At 42.0% G+C, this 26,969-nt stretch overlaps 1 protein-coding gene across 7 annotated transcripts in view; it reads right to left on the minus strand.

The window, feature by feature from the left end:
- Positions 1-26,969, minus strand: part of col11a1a (collagen, type XI, alpha 1a) — a 93,413-nt gene that overhangs the window by 23,151 nt on the left and 43,293 nt on the right. For all 7 annotated transcript variants that reach the window (XM_064332236.1, XM_064332235.1, XM_064332231.1 and 4 more), the window contains 24 exons: positions 25,927-25,980; positions 25,383-25,427; positions 24,756-24,809; positions 23,187-23,231; positions 22,838-22,891; positions 22,695-22,739; positions 19,630-19,683; positions 19,412-19,519; positions 19,109-19,162; positions 16,978-17,031; positions 15,447-15,491; positions 14,978-15,031; positions 14,815-14,859; positions 13,350-13,403; positions 12,931-12,984; positions 9,940-9,993; positions 9,610-9,717; positions 8,218-8,307; positions 7,116-7,169; positions 5,235-5,342; positions 4,687-4,794; positions 3,961-4,014; positions 3,409-3,462; positions 1,214-1,321 (listed from right to left, as the gene is read on the minus strand). In XM_064332236.1, the coding sequence (XP_064188306.1) occupies positions 1,214-1,321; positions 3,409-3,462; positions 3,961-4,014; positions 4,687-4,794; positions 5,235-5,342; positions 7,116-7,169; positions 8,218-8,307; positions 9,610-9,717; positions 9,940-9,993; positions 12,931-12,984; positions 13,350-13,403; positions 14,815-14,859; positions 14,978-15,031; positions 15,447-15,491; positions 16,978-17,031; positions 19,109-19,162; positions 19,412-19,519; positions 19,630-19,683; positions 22,695-22,739; positions 22,838-22,891; positions 23,187-23,231; positions 24,756-24,809; positions 25,383-25,427; positions 25,927-25,980 (1,557 nt within the window). The remainder of the gene's footprint in view (positions 1-1,213; positions 1,322-3,408; positions 3,463-3,960; positions 4,015-4,686; positions 4,795-5,234; positions 5,343-7,115; positions 7,170-8,217; positions 8,308-9,609; positions 9,718-9,939; positions 9,994-12,930; positions 12,985-13,349; positions 13,404-14,814; positions 14,860-14,977; positions 15,032-15,446; positions 15,492-16,977; positions 17,032-19,108; positions 19,163-19,411; positions 19,520-19,629; positions 19,684-22,694; positions 22,740-22,837; positions 22,892-23,186; positions 23,232-24,755; positions 24,810-25,382; positions 25,428-25,926; positions 25,981-26,969) is intronic.

Raw genomic sequence — 26,969 nt, forward strand, 5'->3', positions numbered from 1 at the left:
TCCCTGTGTCAATGCATACTAATACCAACCCTGAACAATAATCACTCCAGAGCTTTCCTTGGTCAAGAACAATAATTGTAAAATATGATAACCATTCAGAGGCATACTGACTTTTGGAGGAGGTTCATCATCCAAATTAATATATTTTTTTCACACTGGTACTTTAATTATTGATATGGACAAATGGGGACTTATTGTTTGCTGTAATTTTAACATGATTTTTGAACACGGCTCAAATTATGGTTAAAAACTTTCTAATAATTGTGCGACGTACATGTTTGTCCCCTCACTAATTAAAAGTGATTCATTAAAGTTAACTTTGCTTGATGAACTTGACATTGAGGAATTACATCCTTATAAAAGTCCACTATTGCAGTTAATGGTATATATTTGCAACATGCATTCTGCACTCTGGAATATTGAAATATAATTATGGGCATTTATTTTATTCCCTTTTTATAGGAGAAATGCAGGGAAGGTTTTCACTCTAACTGTAATGCAATGTGACAGAAAACAAATGGCAAATTTGATGATGTGACTACATGAAAAATGTAATTCAGCCTAAATGTCCTAAGACATCTACAGTATAATGTGAAGCTGATTTAAAAATAATAATAATCAACGCTCCATTGTAGCATTCATCAGAATGATTCATTAAGCCCTTCAATTTGTGAGTTCAGTGCACATCTGACAATATTCTCCACATAGCCATACATCAGCTGAAATACAGAAAGCCCCAATGATGAAACACGAAAGCCAGATGTCTCCAAGACACAGTATCATTGCATATTACCAGCACCAGCTTGCATTCAGAGTGGTTTTAATATGGCATAAACCAATCATTCCTCCACATCTCACTCTGAATTTATCCTTTTACATATTAAAGCCTTAACTGTTAATATCATGAATGTTATTCTGTTAGTGTCCTTGCATCGTTTCATTTACTGTTTTTTTTTCTTCTTTTTCTTTCTAGGTTGTGAATTTGGCGTTTGAGTAAAAATTCAATTTGAATTAAAAATCAAATTTAAAAAAGCATTCACATGCATTTGTACACTGACTGTTGGGTGCATGGCCCACAATCTAGGCATATCCACATGTATATGCATGTTTGTGCTTTGCGTGTGTGCATGTGCATATGTGTGCATGCGTGCGCGTGTGCATGTGTGTATGCATGCCTGCGTGTATACGGTAAGTGAGTATATGCAGGACTCACCTGTAGTCCGATTGGTCCTGGGGGGCCAGGGAATCCTCTAGGCCCTTCGTCTCCCTTCTGTCCAAACATGCCCTGCTGACCACGGGGACCTGGTTCTCCATCAGCACCCTGGTGGAGGGAAATAACATCATAGTTTCTAGTAAACAACTACAATTTGTAAAGGTAGCATCCCAGATGATTTTATTCTTACAAGAAATACATAATTAGAAACAGAATTTGAATCTTTATATCCAAGAAAATGTATCCAAAAATTACAGGCACATTTTACTAACTTGATCAGTGAACAAAGCGGCACTTGGTTTTATCACAGCTTGAAAGGAAACAAAGTAGTTGAAGTTGTACTGGACAGTGGGGAAAAAAACCTTAATCGATTTAATTGTTTAGGAACGAGAATATCTAGTGCAGGAACCACAATGTGATTCGGCAGGCTTAATGTATTGGTCACTTGGCCGTACTCTCTAATGACTCAACTAGAACATAAAATGAATGCAACTTATTTCAGTCTCAATTGTTTTTAATAAGATATTCTGCTAGACTGCCAACATATTCTAAATTACTGGCCAACAATGGCACTGCTGCCAACTTTTGAAACAGAAATAGAAGTTATTTCACTCATGTCATTTTATAATTTGGCAGCAATCACAAAGTACTGATACTCTTTGACAAACCTGCTCACTGTTAATGAAAAGTCAATTATTTTTATTTTTCGCTCAAACCAGGCTTGCCAATTTTGATTTCTGTCTCTCTGCATAATTTTCCCATCTTTCTGTCTTTGAGATGATTTCAGGGTGTAGACTGGAGGATATTCAGAGCCTCATGACTTTACTTTACTACCATATGATTCAAGCAGGTAGTGTTTTTCTTTCTTTATTTATTTTTTGTTGACAGACATAAAAAAAAAAATTCCAACAAAAAAGGATGCCTGATTGTGCTTGCCTGAACATTGTGTGTGTGAACAAGTGTGGCTACAAGATATTTGATATTTACCACATTGGAGAATACACATGCCTTTTATTTTCTAATTTATCACGCAGAAAGGACAAATAAAATAAATAATTATGAGCAATAATACAATGTGAATGAATGTTTCATGGTATGCTTACAAGCAGGCTGTACTGCAGTAAAATAATACAATTCCCTTCTGTGGTGTTTCCTTGAATTTGTCTCAAAAAAGAAAGGTGCAGCCATTTGAGGGTTTTTACTTATACTTTTACACTTACTAAATGAGATATTCCAGGTGCTGACTGATCAGAATTAAAGCCTGGAATATGTCATCTAACAGGAAATCAAACCCTGGAAACTGTCACCAGGTTAGAAAAACATCTCTTTTTCTTCATCCCCTGGTTCACATTCCGAGCTGACAGAATCTCTGCCGCACGCTACAGTCGACAGGAGAAGTGCTGACAGAGAGAGGTTTTCAGCACAGGCAGCACGCTCGGAAGAGGAGGCGAGGGGTCCAGGTCGCCGCAGGGCGGCCGCACGCGCGGGATCGAAAGGGTGAGCCCCTCCTTTGCTGCGGATCTATAACGGGCAGGCAAGAGGCTTCGGCACCACGGCTGCAGGGCAACGCAAACCTCCTTTTTTTTTAAGGTGTGAGTTGCCATGCAGATGTGAGGTATGCACACGGAACCGCATAATGCAGCCCATCGGCCCCCCGCCCTCTGATCACTCACGTCCGGGGACAAGACGGGCCGACGCCGTCTAAAGCAAAAGTCATTCGACGTAGCGGCGGCGCCCTCTGTATCCAGCGCCCGAGGCGGCGGAGCGGCGTAGTGCAGCCGTTTCCTATTCCGCGGCCGGTAACAAGAAGGAAGGTCGAGGGAGAGGCCCCGCTCCACTCCGCTCGCTTTAATAATGTATTTCATGCATAGAATCAGTGCGCTACCTGAGCGGGGCGATGCATTCCGCCGCATATTTATCATCCCCGCGGGACGCCCGGGCAGAGATGAAATACACAAAATAGATTAAAAGCCAGCCGGCGTCCGAGGCCGAGTTATAGCGCCGTCCCCTTAGATACCGCGTGTAGGAAAAAAAATCTCATTGTCTGCGGAGCTGATTGCTTCCTCGCTACGCCGCTGTGACGAATGCTGTGTGCATGAGCCAGGTGGAAGAGCGGTGGGGGCAGGGTGGGGGGTGGGGGGGTGTGTGTGGGGGATAGAGAGTGGGGTGGGGGAGGGGTCGGCGAAGGGCCTCACAGCGGGTCCTGGAGCTCCGATGGGGCCCTGAAGACCGGCTGGACCAGGAGGACCCTAGAGAACGCAACACAACAGGGTAAGGTGAGGGACTGCATGGATCACCGTACAGTACATCGATCATCGAGTAGCAGCACACGGGTGATTAATGTCAGGGTTTGTCATACTACACTGCCATGCTGGGCACAGCAAAATTGGAGGCTTAACTGCTGAATTTAGAGCCACAAGCCAGATAATTTTCCCAAACCACTGCAGTGAAAAGCCCATTCATTACATGCATAGCAATGCGTATGTGCTAAAGTGCAGGGCTGTAAATCATCTTGCGGTAGGAATGTGTATAAAGCAAAAAATGGAGCCAGATGTATGATAATAATTGTGATAGTTGTCTACTTCAAAATCATGCTCTTAAGTCAATGTAAAAATATAGCACATGATAGTAAATATAGTCATTTATTTGAGTTGACCATTACAGGGAAAGAAAATGTCAGCTAGCCTAAGGGGAACGGTGATCACAAAGTTCTTAATTAAAGATAATGGTGTAGAAGAAGAACTCACTTGTTCACCCTTGTCTGCTTTGCTTCCCTTCTGGCCTGGTTCACCAACTTCTCCCTAGACAAGACAAAGCAAATGTGTTATACAAGTTCTGTTCACATGACAGTCAGTGCCATCTTAAACAAGGTCTCAAATATTTTTCTACTTTTTAATACGTACAGGAAATGAGACCTTGCAGATTCTGCCCCATCCATATCATCTACAGAATCTTAATTAGAATACACAATAAAGACAAGACCTTGAGACTTTTCATTTTTTTGGCAATTAACAGATTGCCTGGCTCACACTGAGATACTCATGCTGGTACTGATGAGAAAGATGCAAGGACATGACATGGATTTCTAATTTGCAGGGTCGCACTCAAAATGCCCAGTAAAACATTTAATTTTATGCGAAGAAAAAGGACAGTGCCAAACAAAACGCTGGCTAATGCAGTCGCATATGGTCGACTCGGTCTTTTGCACAGAGAGTGATAGGATGTAATGAATATGAGAGATAAAATGGCATATTTAATTTTTATATTATACTAATTAGATCGCATGCCATAATTGGTTCTGAAGATGAATGCCCACCATATTATTGAATCATGTAACCCTGATACAGAAGGCCTGTGTGTTCACAGTGTGGATTATGTAGGAGATTGAATGCAAGGGATAGTTTTCTACTTGAGCCTATGAAAATGATAAGTGCAAATCCCAAGCTAATGTGGGCCAGAGTAAAATGGCAAACCTTGTCTCCGTCCTCTCCGGGTGGACCCTGAGGTCCGGCTGGTCCGGGCAGACCAACTGGGCCTTGGACTCCATCTCTGCCTGCCGGTCCCTGTGGGCCTTTCTCTCCCTGAAATAAAAAAAACATCACATGCTTGCATCAAGAGGTTGTCAACAGAATGGGAGATATTTTCCCAGAATATAAGGTATTATCCCATTCATCACCACTGTCTCCTCTGTTAACATCTTCTTATAACACCAGCAATGGCTTAAACAAGGCGATCAGACACAAGGCATCCTATAAACCCGCCGGACACAAATAACCTGTACTACTGAATGAACTATGCAGGTAACAGGTCAATTGTTTCAATTTATCATCTCTTGCGCAGACCAAGAATACAAGAACAAGACTGAAACTGTGAAGACAAATTGCATAAAACACCAGAAGTGAAACTAGACCTTTGGATAAGAAATGAACACAGGGTCTTTTACAGGAGAGTGACAGATTGAGGACTCAATAGTGTGGGATTTCACTCCTTTTTCAGCTTTAGGATGGACATTAGTGCTCACCGGGGCTCCTTTCTCTCCAGCGGGCCCTGGGGGCCCCTGGGGGCCGGTGCGCCCAGAGAGGCCGATGGGACCTCCAGGTCCGGCAGCTCCTCTCTCGCCAGGAGATCCCTGTAGTCCAGAGAGAAAATCACGAAACGAGCAGAACAGGAAAGTTGATAAATGATTTGATATGGTGCAGGAATGATAAGCATAGAATTAAGGGTACCCCCAGGTCTGGTAAACAAACCTCTTCAACATAATAGGCACTCTACACTAATAATATAGTGACAAACAAGCGTGGGTAAAAGCACCGAATGTTCCTGATTCTTCCTGAGGTAAACCTATGCACTACTGCTGGTATGTTTGCAGCACAGTGGAAAACAAAGCTCATTAGCCTGCGACTACCTCTTTAACACACTTTCAGACAGTTGTTGAGCACAGCCTGCATAATATATCATGAAGTCAAATATTATCTCCTGCATCACACAACTAATGCAATTCTTTGCTCTTAGTTGTCCTTCACACACAGTGCATACGACAACATGCATACGATATCGTTGGTCATTAATGGATATTTTTTCCTAGGAATGCTCTCTTGAAAATTATTTCTGTTGGAAAGAAGTCACATGAAATGTTCTTTAGAAACATGATGTGCTCAATATTTTTTCAGTGGAGATCCCTGAGGTGTACAAATTGGCTGCTACAATTATCCATCGCCGGCCTTGAATAAGCACAGCACATATACAGAGAACTGAAGAGGAATGAAGGCTTTAGTGAATTTTTAGGTCCCGCGGTCTGTGGCGAGCACTAGTACATTGTGTACGCCAGTCATCACTGTTTCTGTGGTACAAAAGCATGCGGCTTGCGGGACACGATTTGAATCGTTTGCTCATGTCTGCAGGTCATCTGCGATCCTAGCCGTGGCCCCCATCGGCAGTCACGCGGCACCGCCCCGAACCAGGTAGCAACTCAGCGGCAACCCGCCGCCATCGCCTGTCAAGGGAATCACACCCTCCGGCAGGATATGGATCGCAGACAGGAGCAAAAGACCAAAGCACTGTCAGATCACCACAGAGTAGAGGAGTTAAATTATTTAAGCTACGCAGAAAGTGAAACCGGAAAAATGTTACTTTTTCTTTTCTTTTACAAAGACACATGTTGCTAGGATTTCAACTTACTGTACAAAGAAAAAAAACATTTTTATAAATCTATTTAATCACACTGTTAAAGTCTGAGGTCTTAAAAAGCTTCACAATCTAATCTTACATGAGGCTGTCAGTCCAACACAGTGCAATTACAAGGAGACAACACTCATCTTAGCGTTTGGGGAAAAAATAAAGCCGTGAAGAGCAGACTGTCATTATGATCTTGAAACGCCTTTCAGACATTGAATATTTGAGGCTGTCAATTTAAATCTTATTTGGCAGCAATTGATGGTGAAATGTGGAGAGACAGTAATTATAACTCTCGTACACTATTTACCTTGGACGAGTTTGCCACAGAGGGCATTTTAGACAGCACAAGGTTAAAAAAACCCCTCTAGTGTTTGCTTTTGCTATTACAGACTGCAGATATTCTTCATTAAAAGTTTTGGGTTGGGTAGGTGAGGAGATGGACTACGGGCTGCATCACAACATTAAAGCATCAGGGAAGGTAACCTTACAGTATTATTTTAAAGTTATTATAATTGGTAAAAACTGTTCTTAGGGTATTAGGGGTAAAGTTGCCCTGGTCAGGTGACTGATTCATGTGGAGAGAGCCAGGTTACTGAATTGTGTGGCTACAAGTGAACCAACTGCTGCTTTTACACACCCTACAGCTAGCAGCAAAAAGGGGAATTAGCACTGCAGCGGCATGAACATTTCCATTGCCAGCCAGTAGCTGTGGCAATGGCATACTTACGACTGGACCGGGGGGGCCCTGAGGGCCCTCTCCTCCCTTCAAGCCAGGTGCACCCTGAAAGAAAAGATAGATTCTGTAAGATGGAGGACACCATGACACAGCTAAAGATCCTGCACAGCGAACTAAATCTTCCCCCTGAAGTCCCAACCTGAGGCCATGTGGCATATGCTTAATGTGACTTTGAATGGACACTCAGGATGCGCTGCGTGTGAAAATGCCGGCTCCTGAGACACTCAATAAAAGCCATTACTCTGCTTTAATGACCACCTCACTATGTGTGAGGAATCACAGAGATCAGCGGGGAGTTCTGAAGAGCTCCTCCTTCCTCCCTTTTTTTTATTGGGTCTTTCCAGTGCAATCACAATCCATCCCACTGGAGTTACTAATGTGTGGAAACTAGCATAACTGTCATATTTGCTGCTTTAAATTGCTTTAAATTTGAATAGCTTAAGATAACATAATGAAACCGGCACTTCTGCAGAATAGTTTGACACAATCTTGCTGCCACAACAAAAATATAAATAAATACTGTAAATACTGTTAAAAAAAATACTGTAAATCATGATTTTAGCTGTGAGCTACTGTCAAATACTGACAGACTGTGAGATTAAAGAGGGTGTTACAACTGCAACACTCTTGAGGCACATTGATCAGTACTGTGCCTATGAATTGCTGTACACAGAGCGCTTGGATGTGCACTTTCCATCTCGCGATGAGCCACACGTTTATGGCCCCCCTCTACATCTCCCTTGAGAGGTACGTGAAGCAGGAAGTGTGGTGGTAAGCTAATGCCGTAGTGTGTGTATGGTCTTGTGTGTGGACTGCCAATGGAGCCACTCCTTCTGAAGGCCTACAGTACCATAAAATACGGACGGCGTAATTAGGACTTATCCATGCCGTGAGGAGGTTAATCACATGATCATAAAAAACCAATCAGCTCACCTTAGACTGAGACACACAATATGGGCACAGGGTTTATTTTATAAATGTTGTGAAATACGGTTCTGCAAAATGGCCATGGAGCCGCAGAGGTGAACCGCAGAAAAAGCATGCACTGAGTTTTAAAGAGAAGGTTCTCAAATGTACAAATATATTTCATTACCGTAGCTCCAGGAAGGCCTCTCTCCCCAGGGAACCCTCTCAGACCAGCAGGACCATCTTTTCCAGGGGTTCCCTGAGGGCCTGGATCTCCCTGTAGAGATGAAGGAAGCAGAGTGTGAGCAGGGAGCCGAGTAGCAGCTGCTAAAAATCTTCCACGTATCAGTCATCCCAGAATCTGCACCAATCAGCACCAGCTTAAAAATGCTGCTTTTTGCTTGGCACACACCCTTATTAATGGTGGCTAGGTTACATTTGACATATTGCCCATTCATGCAGATGGAAATTTTCTGGATTTAAGTATCTTGACCATAAGCATAAAGACATCATATGGGAAACTCCCATACCACACCACCTCCTACTAAACTAAAAAGTTTAAGTCATGTTCACATTTTTTTCATTGATCTGGGGCACACCTCTCCTGCAGTGCCTTGAAGTCTCATACTGCAATGGGAGGTCAACACCATAACTGTCTAAAAAGGCAATATGCTATATATCTTCTTAATGTTTTCCTTTTGAAATACACATGCTTATTACAGGCATATTAAAATCGTGAATGAAGTTAATCTGGAATGTTATAATACATAATCCAATACAGACTCCTAAGAATGGTATGTCATCATTTTTTCAGTGATCGGTATCAGATTTCCTTTTCTTTTTACACATGGGAGAGTGTCAGTGACTGATGCTTTAGAAGGTGAGGAGGGGCCGTCCTGGGTAAGCCAGGAAAAACCTAGGGGCAACAGAGTTGGTGTGAGAGGCTACCCGCTGAGAGTTGCCTGCTCATCTGAAGTTTATTGGCCTGAAAATCTGGTAGGCTAAGAAAACTGGAGATAGTCTTCCCTACGCACTCTGTAGTCAAGTGAGGTGGAAAATCAACCTGTCTTTTCATTATGGGAGCCTAATTTCTCTTTTCTCAATCACATTCAATAAAACAGAACTATGGACAGAAGTAACTGCTCAGCGGTGTACATACTTTATTAATACATTCAAAGCATTTCTAGTACGCTTGTGGAGCGCATCTCAACTGGCTGACATTTATTCCTCGACATAATTTCACCCTCGGGAAATCAGTGCAGGCAGTGTGTATTCGATGACATTTGCTGAGAAAATGATTACAAGCAATGATTTCAATGATAAAAAAGTAAGTAAAATGTTAAACGAATGGTGACACCATAATAAAAACAAACACACAAAACGAACCTTGAATGATAATCTTAGTTATCGTCGGTATGCTCCAACAGTACTATTCAATTCCATTTTTTAAATGTTACACAGGTAAAATGAGAAGGGTCTCTGGGGTGACTGTTATCAAGTGACAGGTGGTTATCATTGTACAGTGTTATGGCATTTTTGTTACATTACAGGAAGTTGTCTTATGGGATTGAGGTCATACCTTTGCTCCTTCTTTCCCAGCAGCTCCAGGAAGACCTTGCTCTCCAGGGGGACCAGGTGGCCCAGGGTGCCCTCTCTCTCCAATTGGGCCAGTTTCTCCAGTAGGGCCCTTTCACATTATACAGGGACAGGAGTCAGTTCAAAATGAGGCTGTGATTCACTGGATCATGAATACCAACTACAAGTCACATGATACAATTTTATATTGTGCACGTATGTCGGCTAACCGCAGTATTTCAAAGCTTGAGATTGAAGATACATTGCCGGGAATCAAGTAATTTACAGTGTATTGCGGAAGCGATGTGAGATGCAGAGAACAATATTAACTTACCTGTGGTCCTACAACACCACCTGGACCAGGAGGGCCCGTCTTCCCTTGGAAACCCTGAGAAATAACAATAAATCATTTACACAAAATAGAACCAAATCACATGATCTTATTTGTCTCAAAACTGAATTCAAGATAAACACTGGCCTGTCCACCATCAAATATGTTTTACACGGTTTATGTTTTTCTTTAGCAAAGCAGACACTAAAAGTACTCTCTTTTGAGTGAAGGATTTGTGGAAAGGTAAGAACAAAATTATCCTTTAAAACTGATATACATCTAAAGCATCTTAAAATAATATCTGTTTAATCACATTATGCACACTAATTATTTTGGTTATTCATTGTGATGCGATTATCTTATGAATGTAATTACAGTTCAGTTAAATTCATAAGCCTTGAAAATTTGCATTTAAAACAATGTTTTATCGAGAAATATTTGTTTAAAATATAAATTTAATTGAGTATTTTTCCTTTTCAGTGGTGGCTAAAGGTGGCTGCGTAAATAAATGCCACAAGTGGTTGCCATTTATTTACATGTACTTACCACCTTACCACCTAGTGGTAAAAAGAACTATCTGGCATTGAAACCAAACATCCAAATACAGAGAGCTTTAATCTTGGCTGCAATAACAATGTTAGAGTGGCACAGAAGCAGGGGAAAATCACTGAAGACGGGTCAGAAAACAAAACATCACACAACAGTGAGACAGCATCAGCATGCAGGTTACATTACCATACAGTAAATACACACTGACTCATATAGCTTATGTTCTAATGCGGTTCTCAAAACCAACGTGCCAAAAAAACACATTTTAAAAGTAATCATTTAATCACCAATGCGTGCTGGTGGGTTATTATGTATGTGGTAATACTGTAGTTACATATCCTATAATGAAACTAAAGCTGTTATGAAAATGTTTAAACATCATGGTGATAAAAAAAAAACTGATAGTTGTCAAATGTCTTTGTCAGTCCGATGTTTAAAAGAGCGTGCCACCTGGTGGTCATGTGTAATATGACAGACTGCTGTCTGCCAGACTGACAGGCGAGAGCAGAAAAAAAAAATATGGGCTGTAATCTACACTCTTCCATATTGCTTGCCTCTGTTGCGTCGTTCATTTTTATGACAACAACTCAAGCCAACATGAAAGGAGTCAGCTGAGAGTGAAGACGTTAAGACGTTACGCAGCACATCACCACAGTCAAGGTTAAACTAAAACAAAGCACACAGACGTACACAGCAAAGAGCACATACAGGATTGTACTGAGGCATACACAACCGCACAGAGCTGAAACTATTCTGAACACGTTTCAGCATTCAATGTCTGTAACGCCAGCCTCACAAAGGTTTAGCTCTGCTAATAGTTGGGAAAGAAAGGTAGCATGACAGTGCAACATGAACTGCTTACACACAACTGTAAAGCCTGCAGTATGAACCGTGAAGTATGAAACACAGGAATGTTTCACTGTTTCAAACTATTCTTTTAGAGATTTCTACAGTTCTGTGGTTTATTCTTTGAATCACACAGGAACGTTAGTTGCATCTTTCGGAACTGAAGGTGTATTCATGCAAAGCCAATGGCACATTATTTCATGCCTAAGAGACTTTTACTGCGGCAATCTATTCTCATAGCAGAGCCTCGGCAAGATGTTCGCTCGGTAATAAATCAGGGATTATCAGCATCTTAATGAAGATCCTCATTGATGCATCATTAACACGGTAGAACAAAGATGTGCCAATGCTGATGCTAATATGTCACTTGGGAAACGAATGAATGGTGAAGAAAAGCCTTCCAGTTGGTGATATTTTATCAAGCCTTTAGCAGGTTTACGGCTTCTGGCTTGGGTAAAATCAGCAGCATGAAGACAATGCTACCAAGTTAACCAACTGGGTCATGATTGTGAGGGACTTACTACACACATTTGCTACATCCCCTTGGAATAACTCTTAAATGCAAATGATTGAAAAGTCACTTACTCTGCTTGTAATTAATTATGTTCATCAGTCTTTATGTATCTCTCTATGAAGTTACACTTCAGAGCTTTTAAAGAACGCAGGTAACATATTATGGGCTGAATGGGTTTTTTGAGGAAGCCCCCACAAACCCACCCCCTCCAAGTGCAAAATTTATTTTCAGAGTTTTGATTGTCTCCTGTCATGGAATTGTCTAAATAAACTACATTAGACAGTCAGTATATACCGTATTCACTCAGCATTGTATTTTTCTGTCAGTACTATACAAATGGCTCAAAATCCACTGGAATAAATACCATTTTACCCCAAAAACTAGAAAGAATTTGGTCGATAATCCATCAGTTTTCCTTCTGACAGACCTGACTCTTCAAGGCTGTCAGACTATGGAGATAAGAACAGTGAGGGACTCTGTGTGTTTGCATTGTGTGTTTGTGTCCCTGTCGATTGCTTCAGATTCTGAAATATGATTTAAAGGAATTCCTGCAGAGGATCTGCTCTGGTACAGTTTATTAAGCCTGCAGATTTTAGATTTAATCTCTCATATGCCAATGGCCAGCTTGATAAAAAGATGCATCTTATCACTCGTTTGTCACGGGTGCCGTGGCTACAAGCCAGCGAGAGCTCGTCTCTACCATTGAGGTGGAATCACAAGGGCCGCCAACGCTCGGCCACCTCGAGGCAATTAATAAAGCCGCTGATAGGATAAACAGATTCCTCTGGCGAGTTCGGTTCTGTACATCACTCAGTCTGAGTAGCAAGAGGAAGCATGAGCGGCAATAAGCAAGCTGCTGGACACCTGCCGCCCGGGCTCTTAGAAATGCTCGCTGACTCAGGGAGACGAATCCGTCCGGGTGCAGAAAGATGAGACACCACCCTTGCCCTCCACCGGTTGGTGAAGGGGTGAGGGCGGAAAGCCGCTGTCCATCTTTCCACACCCGGCAGGAAGTGTCTGCCGGAGCCAGCTGGCCAGGTGCGTCCAGGTGTGTGGCAGCTCGGCAGTACGGTGCCAGCACTTACGGTCTCTCCGCGCTGGCCTGGGTGACCTGGCAACCCATCCTTTCCAGGTGGTCCCTACAGCCGTGAGGAACGACAAAGACAGACAGTACACATGCTGTGAGATAAAACTTTCAAAACTTCTACTGACATCTGCCAAAATCCAAAATAATAAGCTGGTGAAATCCTACAGAAAATGGATTCTATCAATAAATAATCTGGCCCAAATGAGACTATGACTATAAAAAGGTAGTATAACATATATTTAAGTAGCTTTATCAAGGGCAAGAAAGAACAAAGTGCACTTGCCCTGTACATAATTTGCAACCTTTAACACACCCACTGGCCAACAGTACAAACTTAAACAGCAATACACTATCGGTTTAATATTTCAGGAAAAAAGCACTGCCCTTTGGTTGCCATGCAGAAATGAGGGTACTCACAGGGGGACCCTTTGGTCCTGGGAAACCCACGGGGCCCTGGGGTCCTTGAGGTCCCTGAGAAACACGAGAGAAAAGTCTCAGTCATTGAGAAGAGGGGGGTCTTCTATTGGAGGTATAAGAGGTCCTTCTAGCACTGAAGAAGCAGCTTCCACATGGCTCCCATAGCACATGCTGTTATTATCAGTCAAGGTGAATGCCAGAACAGGAAACTGGATTGGGAGTAAAGTGTGACTTGCAGACAGAAGACTTGCTGTTTATGCAACAAACAGCTCTTGGAAACAGATTGGAATGCACAAGATATTTATATTTTTAATTAGACTCTCATTTTCATGCAAAAATATTTGTATTTTATTTTAGCGCAAGAACTAAATAAAGAAAAAGAAAAGCACTCAAGCTAAATATACTGTGAACACAGATACACAGAAAGGAATGCAAGTTCCTCATATTTACAATACCCTGCATACCAGCTTGCCCTGTTCACTGATGAACCACATGCTATATTATTTAGCCCACAGGGACTTCAGTCATAGATGGTCTTCAGAAAATAAATATGAGAGTGAGGCGGAAATAAACTCAGCTGCCTGAATTGGCTTACGTGACTAATTTGGCTCCTTGTATTGTATGAGACCCTCTGCTATCCACCTCATAATCCCAAGGGACTGCCAGTTGTGTTGCTTTCATTTGTTTGAAGAAGAACACAGAGTATGAATGCAATCTTTCCCATATCTCATCTCAGTGCTTATGCGTTTATGGTCACTATCCCAACAGCTCTGGGACATGAATTTTGTTTCCTTCATCAAAGTCAGAAACATAGGATAGTAAAAATGATTAGCCCACAGAGCTAATGCTTTCCAGAATATTTTGTTTAAAATACGTCCTCCATGGATTTTATACTAGGATTTATTTAAAATGACTTGATTCTCCCTAGGAAACACCTACCTCCCATCTGCAATATTTGATTGTATTCTATAGTTTTGAAAAGCAGGAAATCAAACTTCAGGTAACGGAAAAGTCTAATTACTTACAGGGATTTGGAAAGTCACAAAAATATTACGTGACGCTTCAAACTATAAGGACTAAAAATAAAATACAGTAACAAATGAGAATAAATTGAGTAAGCATAAGGTGAAAAAATGGAATGTTTAGACAGGGAACATTGATTTTGGCTTGACCTGCACACAATGCTCAGATTGGCTCTAAATGCTCTTTTCAACATCTCGTAGAAATGAATCCATAATGAATTGCAAAAGCGAACAAAGACCTGAGATGGACTTTTCAGCTCTCACGGAACAGTAGCTGATTACAAACTGTTCCAAACAACTGACTCAAAGGCTGGTATGTGTGGCAGAGGTAAAGGACTGGAAGGGGTGACAGACTGTCAAGGGCAGTTTCTGAGCCAGAGTGATTTCACTCCACATTGGGTTGTGATGGGAGAACTTGTCTTGGCGCAGACTGTTGAACTTACTCTTTCACCAGGCGGGCCAGGAGGACCATCATTGCCCGCAGTGCCCTGTCCAAACACACAACAGGAGAGGCAGGTCAGATCCACTGTGCCAATAACTTCACACAACTGCTACACATGTAACCAAAGCATTCAGATTGTTGGGCAGGACAGGAAGATGAGTTACCTTCGGGCCTGGTTTTCCAGTTGGACCTCTTGCACCCCGGGCACCACGTGGACCCTAGGAAGTCAAGGAAACAAACAGCTTAGAGCCTATAAGACATGAGGGTGAGAATGAAGAACATAGTAATCCAGGAAGCGACTGAGTACTGTAATGATAAAAGTAAAATGTGTGTGAACAGTAATACGCATGAAAGTGAAGTGTGAACAGTATTACTGGTGAAACGGAAGTGAGTGTGAACAGTATTATGGGTTGAAGTGAAGTGTGAAAGGCATTATGGGTGAAAGTGGAGTTGAACGGTATTATAGGTAAAAGTGAAATGAGTGTGAATGGTATTATGGGTGAAAGTGAAGTGGAGTGTGAACGGTATTATGCGTGAAAGTGAAATGTGTGTGAACAGTATTATGGGTGAAAGTGAAGTGAGTGTGAACGGCATTATGGGTGAAATTAATGAGTACTGTATTGGAGAACGTACCGTTGGACCTCTTTGCCCCCTTGGACCGGGTTTGCCTGCCACACCCTTTCAAAACAAAACAACAACAAAAAAAAATCACCGTTAGAAAGACAGCACAAAGTTCAATCAGGATGGAACATTTTCAGCCCTGTTGTTGAAAGTTTCAACAAAACGTTAATTACAGAAAAATGCCAAATAAATGTCTGTTTCTAAAAACCAATACCTGCAATACCTGAACTTTAACTGAACATGAGATGTTACGTTCCAATCTGATACGTGTCCAGATAACAAATGGCTTGCGCCAGGAGCTTTCAAAAATCTATAAAAGACAACAATGGGCATTCCACAAAAATAAAAAGAGACCCTCTCTGGGGCATGAGAGACTGAAATGACTGGCAGAGCGAGACGACTCATTCCGCAGAGGACCATGGGATAATGGGATACAGGTCGGCACTCTGACCTCCGTGTATTACATCTGCTGCTTGGCTACAGAATAGCTGATCACACTGACATTTTCTCCGGTACATTCCCCATTATTCCTCCCCCACCCCACCCCATCTTGTTTCCTTGGGGGAAGTGTACGCTCAAAGGCCTGATATTTGGACCAAATGCTTGATGGAGTGTAGGACGAGATTCATACATTTGACATTTTGGATATGAATAATCCATGGAAGCTTAGCATCATGGTACAAAATGTCCAACTTCTCTTTCCCTGATCCCCCTAAGCCAATGTTGTCACCTCTTTGGATAAAGAAATCTCATTTCCCACCTAACATAGCTGTCAAGTGTCTTTATAGCCATTCTAAGGTAAGTGATTGAATGTTACTACACCCCCCCCCCCATAAAAAAATAAAAATAAATAAAATATAACCAAATGTCTTCCAGCTATGACTGTTCAGGATATGTTTACCATACACACTCAGAAAAAAGGTCTGAAAAGAGCTTATAAAGGTTCAAATGCTGTCACTGGGGTGGTACCCTATAGGTACATAAACTGGTATCCCTAGCCAGCAATACATTACAACATTATATCATAGGGTACACTATGGATATGTGTTCCTAAAAGAACAAAAATGTGCCTCCACTGCACCTCTATTTCTGAAAATGTAATAATAATCAGAAAATGCCAGCATTGACATTTATTTAGGAAAAAATGTGAAAAACACTGATTATAATTTCAAATGCATTAGCATGCGGAAATACTGTAGCAATATTAAGTTCTGGGGTATCAGGGACAAAACCTTAAAACACCAGTGAGTATGTGAGTCTTACAGAAATTTCTATACATGAAAATATGAAAATTTCTAATTATGTTTCACTCAATTTAAAAAATCTGTAATCAACAGACTCACATCTTTGAGAGAGTATAAATTACTAAGGCTGAATAATGAAAAGAAATAATTGTAGATGCAATGTTCTCAGCATCAATTTTTACATAGATTTGCGGTTATTTTTGTGCCATTCTTTTTGTAAAACGGTTCAATTTACGATCGTTAATAAGGCCTGCCTGTTATAAGGCCAGGCATGATACAAAGGGAACAATCAGTCTTACCCTGGCTCCTTTCTCGCCGTTGGCTCCAGGGAATCCGGGGAAACCAGTCGAACCCTACGGATCGAAGATATGAGAAGGAGGGGAGGGGTTAGCGCCACTCATTAACCTGAAATGATTCACCAAGTTTTACTTTCTCAGTTACTCTGAAGTCGCATGAGGGTAGAGGGAACCCTGAATCTACTGCTCATTGTCCAACCCACTGCAGTCTCCCAAGAATAGCCATGATTTTAAATGACTTTGAGTTGCTAGATACATAATGAAAGATCCGCTACTGTTTCACAACCCTGAATTCTAAGATTGCAATGCCAATGTTTGCCCATTTGCTCATGTTTTTTTAAAATTCTTATCTTTATAAAATAAATTTGGTGCCAAGCGTAAGGCACAACTCCCACCCTAATTTGGAATGTTCAACTATTTACAACCACAGCCACGCTTATGCGTGAACCCCACTGTTGATTCAAGAGAGTGTAGAGATTCATGGTTCTCCTCCAAAACACGTGGTGTCACCAGTCTGCTTGTTTTCACACAGCAGACTATAGCCAATCTCACAGAGAGTGGAGTCAGGAAGTGTGGCTTTAAAATACAGTCCTCGAGTACTCGATTGACCAGCAGAGGTCAATAGTTTGCAGTGAAACGCAGACCATCTAACTGACTGAACACTCCCTAGTGCAACGCAACTGCTAATTGTACCTTGCCCTATTACTGGCTACAGTAGGCACTGGCATGGTTGGGATTAACTCCGAGACCACGGGGCTCATCCATGCACCACAGTGTGCTACCTTAACAGAATGAGCCACCCAGCAGCCTCCACCACAGACCATGTTTAAAAATATATAATAAAAATAACTGCCTCATTAAGATACAAATTTGTGTTTAGGGAAATAAAAAATATTATATAAAAGATATAGATAGGCAATATTTTCATATTTACTGAAACAAAAAACCCTTGGAAATCACAGAGTAACAGAATCTGCCAGTTGATATAAATGAACAAACACACAGGCAAATATACATGCAATGCGCTAACCTAATCACGGCTCTGTGGTGAAGAGTATTAAAAACAGCTTACCCATGTGGTTTCTTCCAGGCAACATCGTAAGCATTGAAATAATGATCAGAGCAGTGTTTTATATTTTAATAATAAAGCAATGCTTCCATGGTACTCTAAAAAGAGGGATTGGGACTGGATGAACCAGTCATTAACAGAAAAGGTCTCATAATGAAGTCACTTAATCATTTTATACTTCAGCACTCTGGTCTTATGACCTTCACCACCCTAGAAACAGCCCTAGGCTACTATCAACACACTTAGTTCAATAGTTAATAAAGTGTTCAATAGTTTTGGCACCTTATTTCCAAAACAGAGATTAAAACATTTCCAATTCACAGTCAGGCAAATGAATATATATGCATCCATCCATTCAACCAATGCAAGCTAGTGAGTGACATTTTTTAATAAGACACCAATTATAGTTAATGTAAAGAAGAGTAAAATGAGAAAGTGGTAACGGTGATGACTCCATTACAACATATGGATTCTGGACCTTGTGCCACAGACCATGCACCGTCCTTGGCAAGGGGCTCTGAGGGGGCACTACCACACTTCACGCTGTGAGTTGTGCCTCCCAGCTATAGCATCTGATTCTCACTCTTTAAATACTTAATCAAGCATTCTGCACTCACACATTTCTACACACAGGCAGATAAAAGCGAGCTGGAGCGCCAAAGCCTGAAAGAGCGAAATATATTCATGTTTAGGAGCGACTCTTCTGTTCTTGCCTCTCCTTTCAGGCTGCAGAAGGCTAGGCTGACAGAGAACGTGACCCATGGCGAGTGCCTTTGGAGATGAAAAACCACGCAGGCCTCAAAGATGAGAGGCTGCCTGTTCTAACAGTCAGCGCTACGCCCTGCTCCCAGCATGACTCGCATCGGCAAAAAAGAGAGACACAATCCTTCTTCCACCGCCTCGCACTGCCCTGCCAGTTCTGGATAATAAGCGTGTCGCACCATGAATTATTTATCCAGGAGACGGAGCTCTAAATATTCATATCCGACTTGTTCCGGTTCATGGAGAGGTTTGGGCGTTGTGCTATGAGCCGTCCCAGACACACTCCCTAGTGCATCAACGTACCTTCGGTCCTTGTCTTCCTGGGTAGCCAGGTAACCCCGGCACGCCCAGTTTTCCCTAAAATGAACAAACACAATATTATTTACCTACTTACTAAAACTGGAGTTTTACTTCAATTGTCCAGCCCATTAGATTTTTCTTACAATTAGAAAACAAAACAAGTGACCCAAAATGTAGATGTGTTGCAGAACTCTCCTCTGAACAGCCTGGACATTAAGCACGTAAACTGCACCTTCATCGTTAAGACACGACAAAGGTGGAAGATGATGTTAGGCAAGGAGAGCCTTGCTGTGTGTTGAAACGCACCTTCTCCCCAGGTGGTCCCAGGGGTCCAGACTCTCCATTGGGGCCGGACCGACCCTTTGGTCCCTCGGGCCCATCTTCTCCTCTTGGTCCAAGGATGCCATTCTCACCCTGAAAAGGCACATCAAGCTCACTGAAAACTGTACATGGGCGAAGGGCGGGGGGGGGGGGGGAGGAGGGTTCAAATTTGCTGCGATTGCTATTTGGTTGTCTTCCCTTACCCTGTCGCCTTTGAGACCCATGTCACCCTTGAAACCAGGGAAACCATCTTCACCCTGAAATCAAAATAAAACAAATATTTCTTATTTGAAGGCTACCACAGACATATGAATTTCATATCGGAAGTTGTACAGCAGCATGTCCGTATCTAGTACTACATGGCTATTACTGTATAATTTGGCTACAATTTAAAAAAAAGAAATTATTTTTTGTTATACATGACTGGGATGGTTCAGCTCCAGATATGTGCTGCTATGGGACAAAAATTCATTACAAATCACACAAATAGTTCACATCAATGTATTTGTATTTCAATGTCTTAACCGTGGTGAAAGGACTGCAAACAAGTATACTGACACAGAATTCAACATTTTGAACGAATCATAATGAATTAGTTAGTCTTTCCACCTTAACATATTTAACCTGAAATAAAATCAGCTAATTATGTTCAAGTCAATCATATGTTGTAAAATATCTTGGAGGTAGTAGAGTAAATTCTGGGTTGAAGAAGTTTCATTGTAATTAGAAGTTTGACAGAATCATTAGTTTCTGTATGTTAAATTAATGCATGCTAAAACAGCTGACTCAGTCATTTTTGAAAGATTTGTAAAGGTCACTGCAGGTGAACTCATTGAGTCTGATGTATGCAACAGATCCTCACCATAAATGAGTCACACTACTGACACCTGCTGACCATACTACTGTACTGCAAAACACCCACTCCCGCGGCACAGGCAAAGGTGGCTTTATGTGGTTATTGATTTACACTCAGGACATGGCCTGCATTTCAATTGTACTCCAGTTCAAATCCGATAAATCTTTACCACCCGAACAGGAACTGCCATATAGTCTTCTCAATAGCTCAACGCTTCAACACTGTTCATTTTCACAGCATTTTACAAAGCAACAGTACCTAGGGACATTCAAAACATATTTCTATAATGCAAAAATAGAAATGCAGTAGACAAAAATAATGCATAAATCAAATAACACCAGGAGTAACCTGGGGCTATAATCAACAGCACATAGGCATGATTCAAGGAATTTTGTCTTTGTGGAGGTTCCTGTTAGAATTCTGCTCTCTGACTGTGCCTTACACTACATTACTTCCTGCCTCCCTGCATCTTCATACATTCTGCATTGATGTTTATCCTGACACATCTACAACAGCCATAACATGCAAGATTCACGGTGTACCACCACCTTCAGTTAGGGAAACATGTTAATCATAACGCATAACCCCTTTCTGGAGAAGGAGATATTTTATTCTGTGAAGAAATGTATGACCTCACTTAAATGTCCTGCCAGCCAGAAGAAAAAAAATGATCCATGCATTTTCACTATGGTAAAACGGTATGTGGAAAAAAACAGAGTTATTCCTCTCTATGGAAACACCTAACAACAACTATGGGAATGCATCAATGGTAAGAAATAGAATGTACCATGCACATTGTACTCTTATCATAGATAAATTATTCCTGAATGTTTTGGGACAGTGTCTCTTCTGCCATGTTGACAGAGTAATGTCAGGTATTGTATGATGGAAATGCATGTGAAGCAGCAGGAATCCATCATTTTGAGCTGTGCCTGGGGATGTGCCTGAGGGCATAGCGTGACTGCGCTCAGATCTGGGCTTTGAGGGGCAAAATTCTGCAGCTGTCAGGGCTTCTCTGGGGCAAGGACAGCGGCTGAGCCCCTTCAGTAAAACAGCTCACGCGGCCAATTTAGTGATCGAGAATGGAACAGAACGGACTGAAAAGCAGACAGCGGCCATCGCTCTGGGACAGGGGAAATGGGTGACCCTGGATCTACTGAAAAAGCCTCACTGTTTTAAAGCAAACTCTGAGCAAGTGTCATAAATCAGATAAGATCGAAATCATATCAGTTTGTTGTGGAGAACTGTAAATACACAAGCACAAAGATACTAATTATTCATCAGTATTCTCTGTGACCTTCCAATTTCATCTTGTAATCCAAGGATCAGTACAGTTCTGGTTAATAGTGACAGCAAAACCTGGGTTAAACAAATTCTGTGCAAATCTGAAAGACTGAGCAAGACACTGAAAAAGAACAACACCATACAAAATAATTCTCAGGAGCACCTGTGACTTTGGTATGTGACCTATTAACTTGAAGATAGGGAAAGCTGTAAAGTTCTGTGGGACATGTTTTAGGGATAACTAGCTACATTTGAGACTGGAGCGAACTTATGCGATGGAAGCAGACAAACAGAAAAGTCTGGGTCTGGGAAAAGGGTCATCATGAGGGCATAGAGGGCATGGTACCCATCGGCCGGGTTCTCCACATGAGAAGTTGGTTTCCTACAATTTCCCTGCAATACACTGATGTCCAGCTCAGAGGGTGCACTGGTTTCCCTGACAAACTCACGTAACAGAAACCAAGACTGACTTTGGGTTATACAACAGGGCCCTAACACAGTCTTTATTAATTTAAAGTGCACTCATAACTGCACACAATAGTCCCTCAACAAATCAAAACTTTATTTCAAGAATGGTGTCAGGAAAATACAATATGGCTCTGTACTGTAGGTGTCAAATATTACTGCAGAGACTTTCACTGTACAGGGGCATGAGTGTGGCTCCGACCTGTCCACAACCGGTAACTCACTGTCTGTTAGAGATGGAGGTACTGTATATATTTGTTGATTTTAGTTCTCAGGGGTTTTACGAACACAGGCCCTCTTATCATGGCCATACTGAAATTACCTTCCTGTTTGCTGTGGCGGGGGGGGGGGGGGGGTGATAGTTGGGGAACTTGTACTTCTATGCAGTGCTTCAGAACTTCCTCGCTTCAACCGAGGATAATAAAGACAAGGAATCAATTTCCTCTCCGGATAGTGTCAAACTGCTCGAAGCGGCGCATTCTTTCATTATAATGTAGCACAGATCATTTAAACCTAATTGACTGGAGCTGCTTCAATTTGGACTCAAAGCAAATACTCTTCCTGTCTGTTCTCATTATCTAATAATTTTATATATCTACTCTGCACAATCTCTATGAGACATGCTCTCTGCAATAAAAATGATGAGACTCAGTGTGTCCTTACCTTCTCCCCTTTGCCGCCCTTAAGCCCACGGACTCCATCGGCGCCCTGTTTGAGAGAGACCGCAGAGAGACCCATGAGTCACACGAGTGAATACTCAGAGTACGATGCCAACTCCAGTGATGAGAGCATCAAAGTGGCCTCACCTTCACACCGCGGGGGCCTGGATAACCGATGGGCCCCTGAGGACCGGGCTGACCCTGGAAATGCAAGCGACCGAGTCATTAGAGGGTTTCAGAGCCAGAGCCTCCTCTCAGAAAGATGAAGGCACTTTCAAGCCTTTTAGTGTCTGTGAGTCTGAGCCTGAGAACTCATACAATCATCACATCGGGCATTTCAGGGCAGATAAAAAATATGAGAGAGGAGAGATCATTTTCAAGGCAAGACTGGCTGCAGTTATTCACAGAGGCTCGTGTCATTAAAGCTTACTCGTATGCAGTATAAAAGCCCAGATCTGCAAGTTTTTATAACACTGGAAAAGTAGAAAGGACTTACTAATGCACCCTTCTCCCCAGGAGGACCCTCTTTGCCAGGATGGCCCTGTCAAGACATTAGTACACATAAAAACACAGAAACTAAATGGATATAACTATTTGAATGCCCCATACAGTAAAAATCTGTTTCAATGCATCAACATGTGAAATTGAATGGCCCCTCTGTACACTGGATAAAATGCTTTTATTTGCTGATAATTAGCCTCATGTGGAGGACAGAATTTCACTATCAAAAATGGTAGACAGTGTTTTCCATATGGAATTGAAAAGCAATGGAGGAATTCGAAAATGGCTGCCTGACCACAGGGAAGTGCAGTTTTGGCAGTTTAATTTGCCCCTTCCCCTGCTCACAGAAGCAGAGGTCAGAGCTGCTGCCACTCCCCCGTCAGGCAGCATGGGCAATGTCAGACGCAGTCCTGGCAGCGATGTGCAAATTCAGGAAGCACCACAGGTGGGGGCTTTCAATTGAGTCTACAAACAGACCTGCATACATAACCACTGTGTATGAACGTGTACACGTTTTATGGGACCGTTTAACAAGGACACTTGACAGATGAGATTGACAGATGCAGTTGGGCGGTAATAGATTTTCCACTGACAGAATTGCGGACATGCTTGGGTGGAATAATCCAGAAGGTGAACTGTGCCGTGAAAAGCCCGGCTTTTCCGCTGTCGAGTGTATTGGTTGACTGAAGCTTGCTTGAGGCCCTGCGGTTTTTATGCATTTCACTCACACACCTGGCCGTTCAGTCTTAGGAAGTTGTCACCTGTGGCGCATTGTAAATCACCCCCACCTGCAGAGTCTCACAAACCTCACTGAGCACAGAGGAGAGGCCCACTGCGCATGCAGACTAGGGAGTGTGCTGTACAGTGCACTTGGTAAAGGGGATTGCAGTACTTTGTAGCGTGACAAAGCAATCAGGCTTAGGTGGAATAACTGTATTTTATTTTACTATTCTTTTTCATTTATTATTTAATTTTAAAATGATATTAAAAAGTTTTTTTTTTAAATTGCATTTTGTAATTTTGCAATTGTTTCCTGCCTCTTGCACAATGCATGCTGGGATAGGCTCCAGCAGCCCCTGTGACCCTGCCCAGGATAATAAGGTATAAATAGTGAATGGATGGATGTATTGATTGTGTTTTGTAATCTTGCCACTATTATAAATGAAGGCTTTTTCCCTCATCTTCTGAGAATTAAATAAAGGTTGATTGATCAATTGATTGATTGATTGATTGATTGATTGATAGAATGTCCACAGGGACTGGTTTATACTGCATTGCAATGAAGGATAGTAATACAAAAATTCTGAAAGATTTATGGCCTAGGTAAGCCTGGCAAACAAGCTGAATGAAATGGTTGATGCTAAATGTATTTCCTTAGCGGTTAACTATTTCACCAGTTGCGGAAGTAGCTTTCCTTTTTTCGAAAGCATCTCCTTTACCGACATTGTGGATAAGAGGTACTTTGTTTGAATTAACAGTCGACATTGCCACAGAGTACATAAATGAAGTGTAATGCCCAAGCGTTGCAGTGCGAAGGAAATAACGGAAGGGCGAACAGACTCACAGGAGGTCCGTCTGAGCCAGGCAGTCCAGCCAACCCCGTTCGGCCTGAGGGTCCCTGCAAACAAAGGAAAGCAAAATGGCTCCGTTTAAATGTCAGAGCCCAGGGTGACATTTCTAACGCAGGAGCGACTGAAAGCTGAACTTTTCTCTGAGGGACAGCACATCTCCTCTCAACTGTGTCTGGACTGACTTCACTGTCCTTCAGTGGCAATGAATAAAAATTGTCTTGTATGTTTTCAAATTACCGTGCATCAAGCCATAAATAAATAAATAAAAATACAGAAAGATGCCAGGAATAATTCATAACTAAGACCCACTGAGACTACTAATAACCTTTGCTAAAATTGTTATAATTATTGTACCAAACTTTTTCAAATCCTCTGGTGTCTCTTCACATTGACTCAGAGCAACTTATTCTAAGCAAGTCAAAGTGTTTCAGTGTTATCTGTGTGACTTTTTTTATTATTATTTTTTCATGCAACTAGTCTATATGTGAATGCATGCATGCATGTGTTTATGTGTCAAAGGGCAGAGCATAGCCTGGACAGAAAAGACCTTTCATGAAGAGAGACTGTTGACAGAGAAATCTCGAGACCAGCAAAACAAAATTCAAGCACTTTAAACTTACTTTTTCACCAGGTGGTCCAATGGGACCTTGGGGACCAGGAAGACCCTGTGTGAATGAAGCAAACAGATGAGTTATGCTTTGTCCTCTCACGACAGGTACCACCAAACGCGGGCGCATGACACGGTTTCAGCACAAGGCAGAGTTTATGCCACTGGCCGATGCGGCGAGGGTAATAAAGTGACGATTGTCCGCCCTGGCCTGTAATTCCTGGGACGCCCTGGCCCGCGGACGGAAATTTGAGCCGGCTCCCAGGACCAGGTGTGCCCTTCCCCGCCGAAATTCCAGCGGCATGAATGAGGCGCATTCAGCCTCTCTCTTCCCCTGACGCAAACACGGGAGCATTCCCGGCTTGGGGGGGGGGAGGGGGGGGGAGGGGAAAGGGGCAAAATGGGGACGATTCAACAAGCCCCGAAAAACCAGCGAAGGACATGTGAGGTCGTAACAATACTCAGGAGCTGTGTCGTGAGGGTGGAAATGGGAGTTATCGCAAGGTCGAGGGGGTAAATCGCCCTGGACTAGGCGCCGCTCCATTCCCGATTCTCACCTGAGTGCCGGGGATTCCCTGCTGGCCTGGGGGCCCAGGTTCCCCTTGAGGACCCTGCAGACAGAAAGACAAACTTTCATCTTCTTCCTCTTCATTGCAAAGAAAGTACAAGATCAGTACTGTGGGCCGAAGGCCTTTTTATGTTTTTACGTCTTATTTATTTTCAATAAGAAAATTTTGAGGGAAATTAGAAAATAAATTAAAATGTGGGGCGGTAGAAACCCAGTTAGGCTTATTTAAAAACCACATCCAAAAAATGTTAAAAAATCTCACAAACAAAAATCCAAAATCCAAAAGCATGATTATCCATATGTAAATGCTTGTCCAGAATCAAAACACAAAAATTAAAACATTTACAATTATCAGCAATCATGATTAGACAAGCAAGATAAACAAACAAGAACAGTACTGTACACTTCTTCTATTGCAAATCTTCTCAACGTTTTAGGCAATGCCTTTCTAAGTCCCTTCCTATAGACTGACAAAGACAATGAAGAATTCAGCAAATGCGAATTATCATTCCACAAAGTTCTAGGGGTGCCACATAAGCTGAATAATTTTTGCAGAATCCACAGTGGTGATTATATAAGATGTTATGTGTTCAAATGTTTCAGAATTCTTTTATACACCACCTTTTCCAAACTTTTTGAAAACTGGATGGTAGTTTGCAAAGGATCATGGATCACCTGTTTCAAGTCATAGAATACTTTTTGCCACTTTAAAGTCAGAGGGTATAATGCCATTTTCCACAGATGCCAAAGAAAACCTCCTTAATTAGAGAAGCCTAGATCCCATCATGACCTGCAGCTGCATTTTTAACTCTAGTACAATGCAATTCATCTCTTTGTACTCAGGTCGATAAAAATATCCAAATGATGGAAAACGTCCTTTGATATAATCTAGTAGATGAACTTTTGTATAAACTATCTTTTTGGCAAGCAATCCACCCACATTTGAAGAAAAAATTATTGAACTTACAAGCAGTATCAAAGGGACCAGAGGAAACAGAAGTTGAGGGGAGCAGCGTAGAAGCATTTTTCTGT

This window comes from Anguilla rostrata, chromosome 4 (genome assembly GCF_018555375.3).
Source record: "Anguilla rostrata isolate EN2019 chromosome 4, ASM1855537v3, whole genome shotgun sequence".
Classification (NCBI taxonomy): Eukaryota; Metazoa; Chordata; class Actinopteri; order Anguilliformes; family Anguillidae; genus Anguilla; species Anguilla rostrata.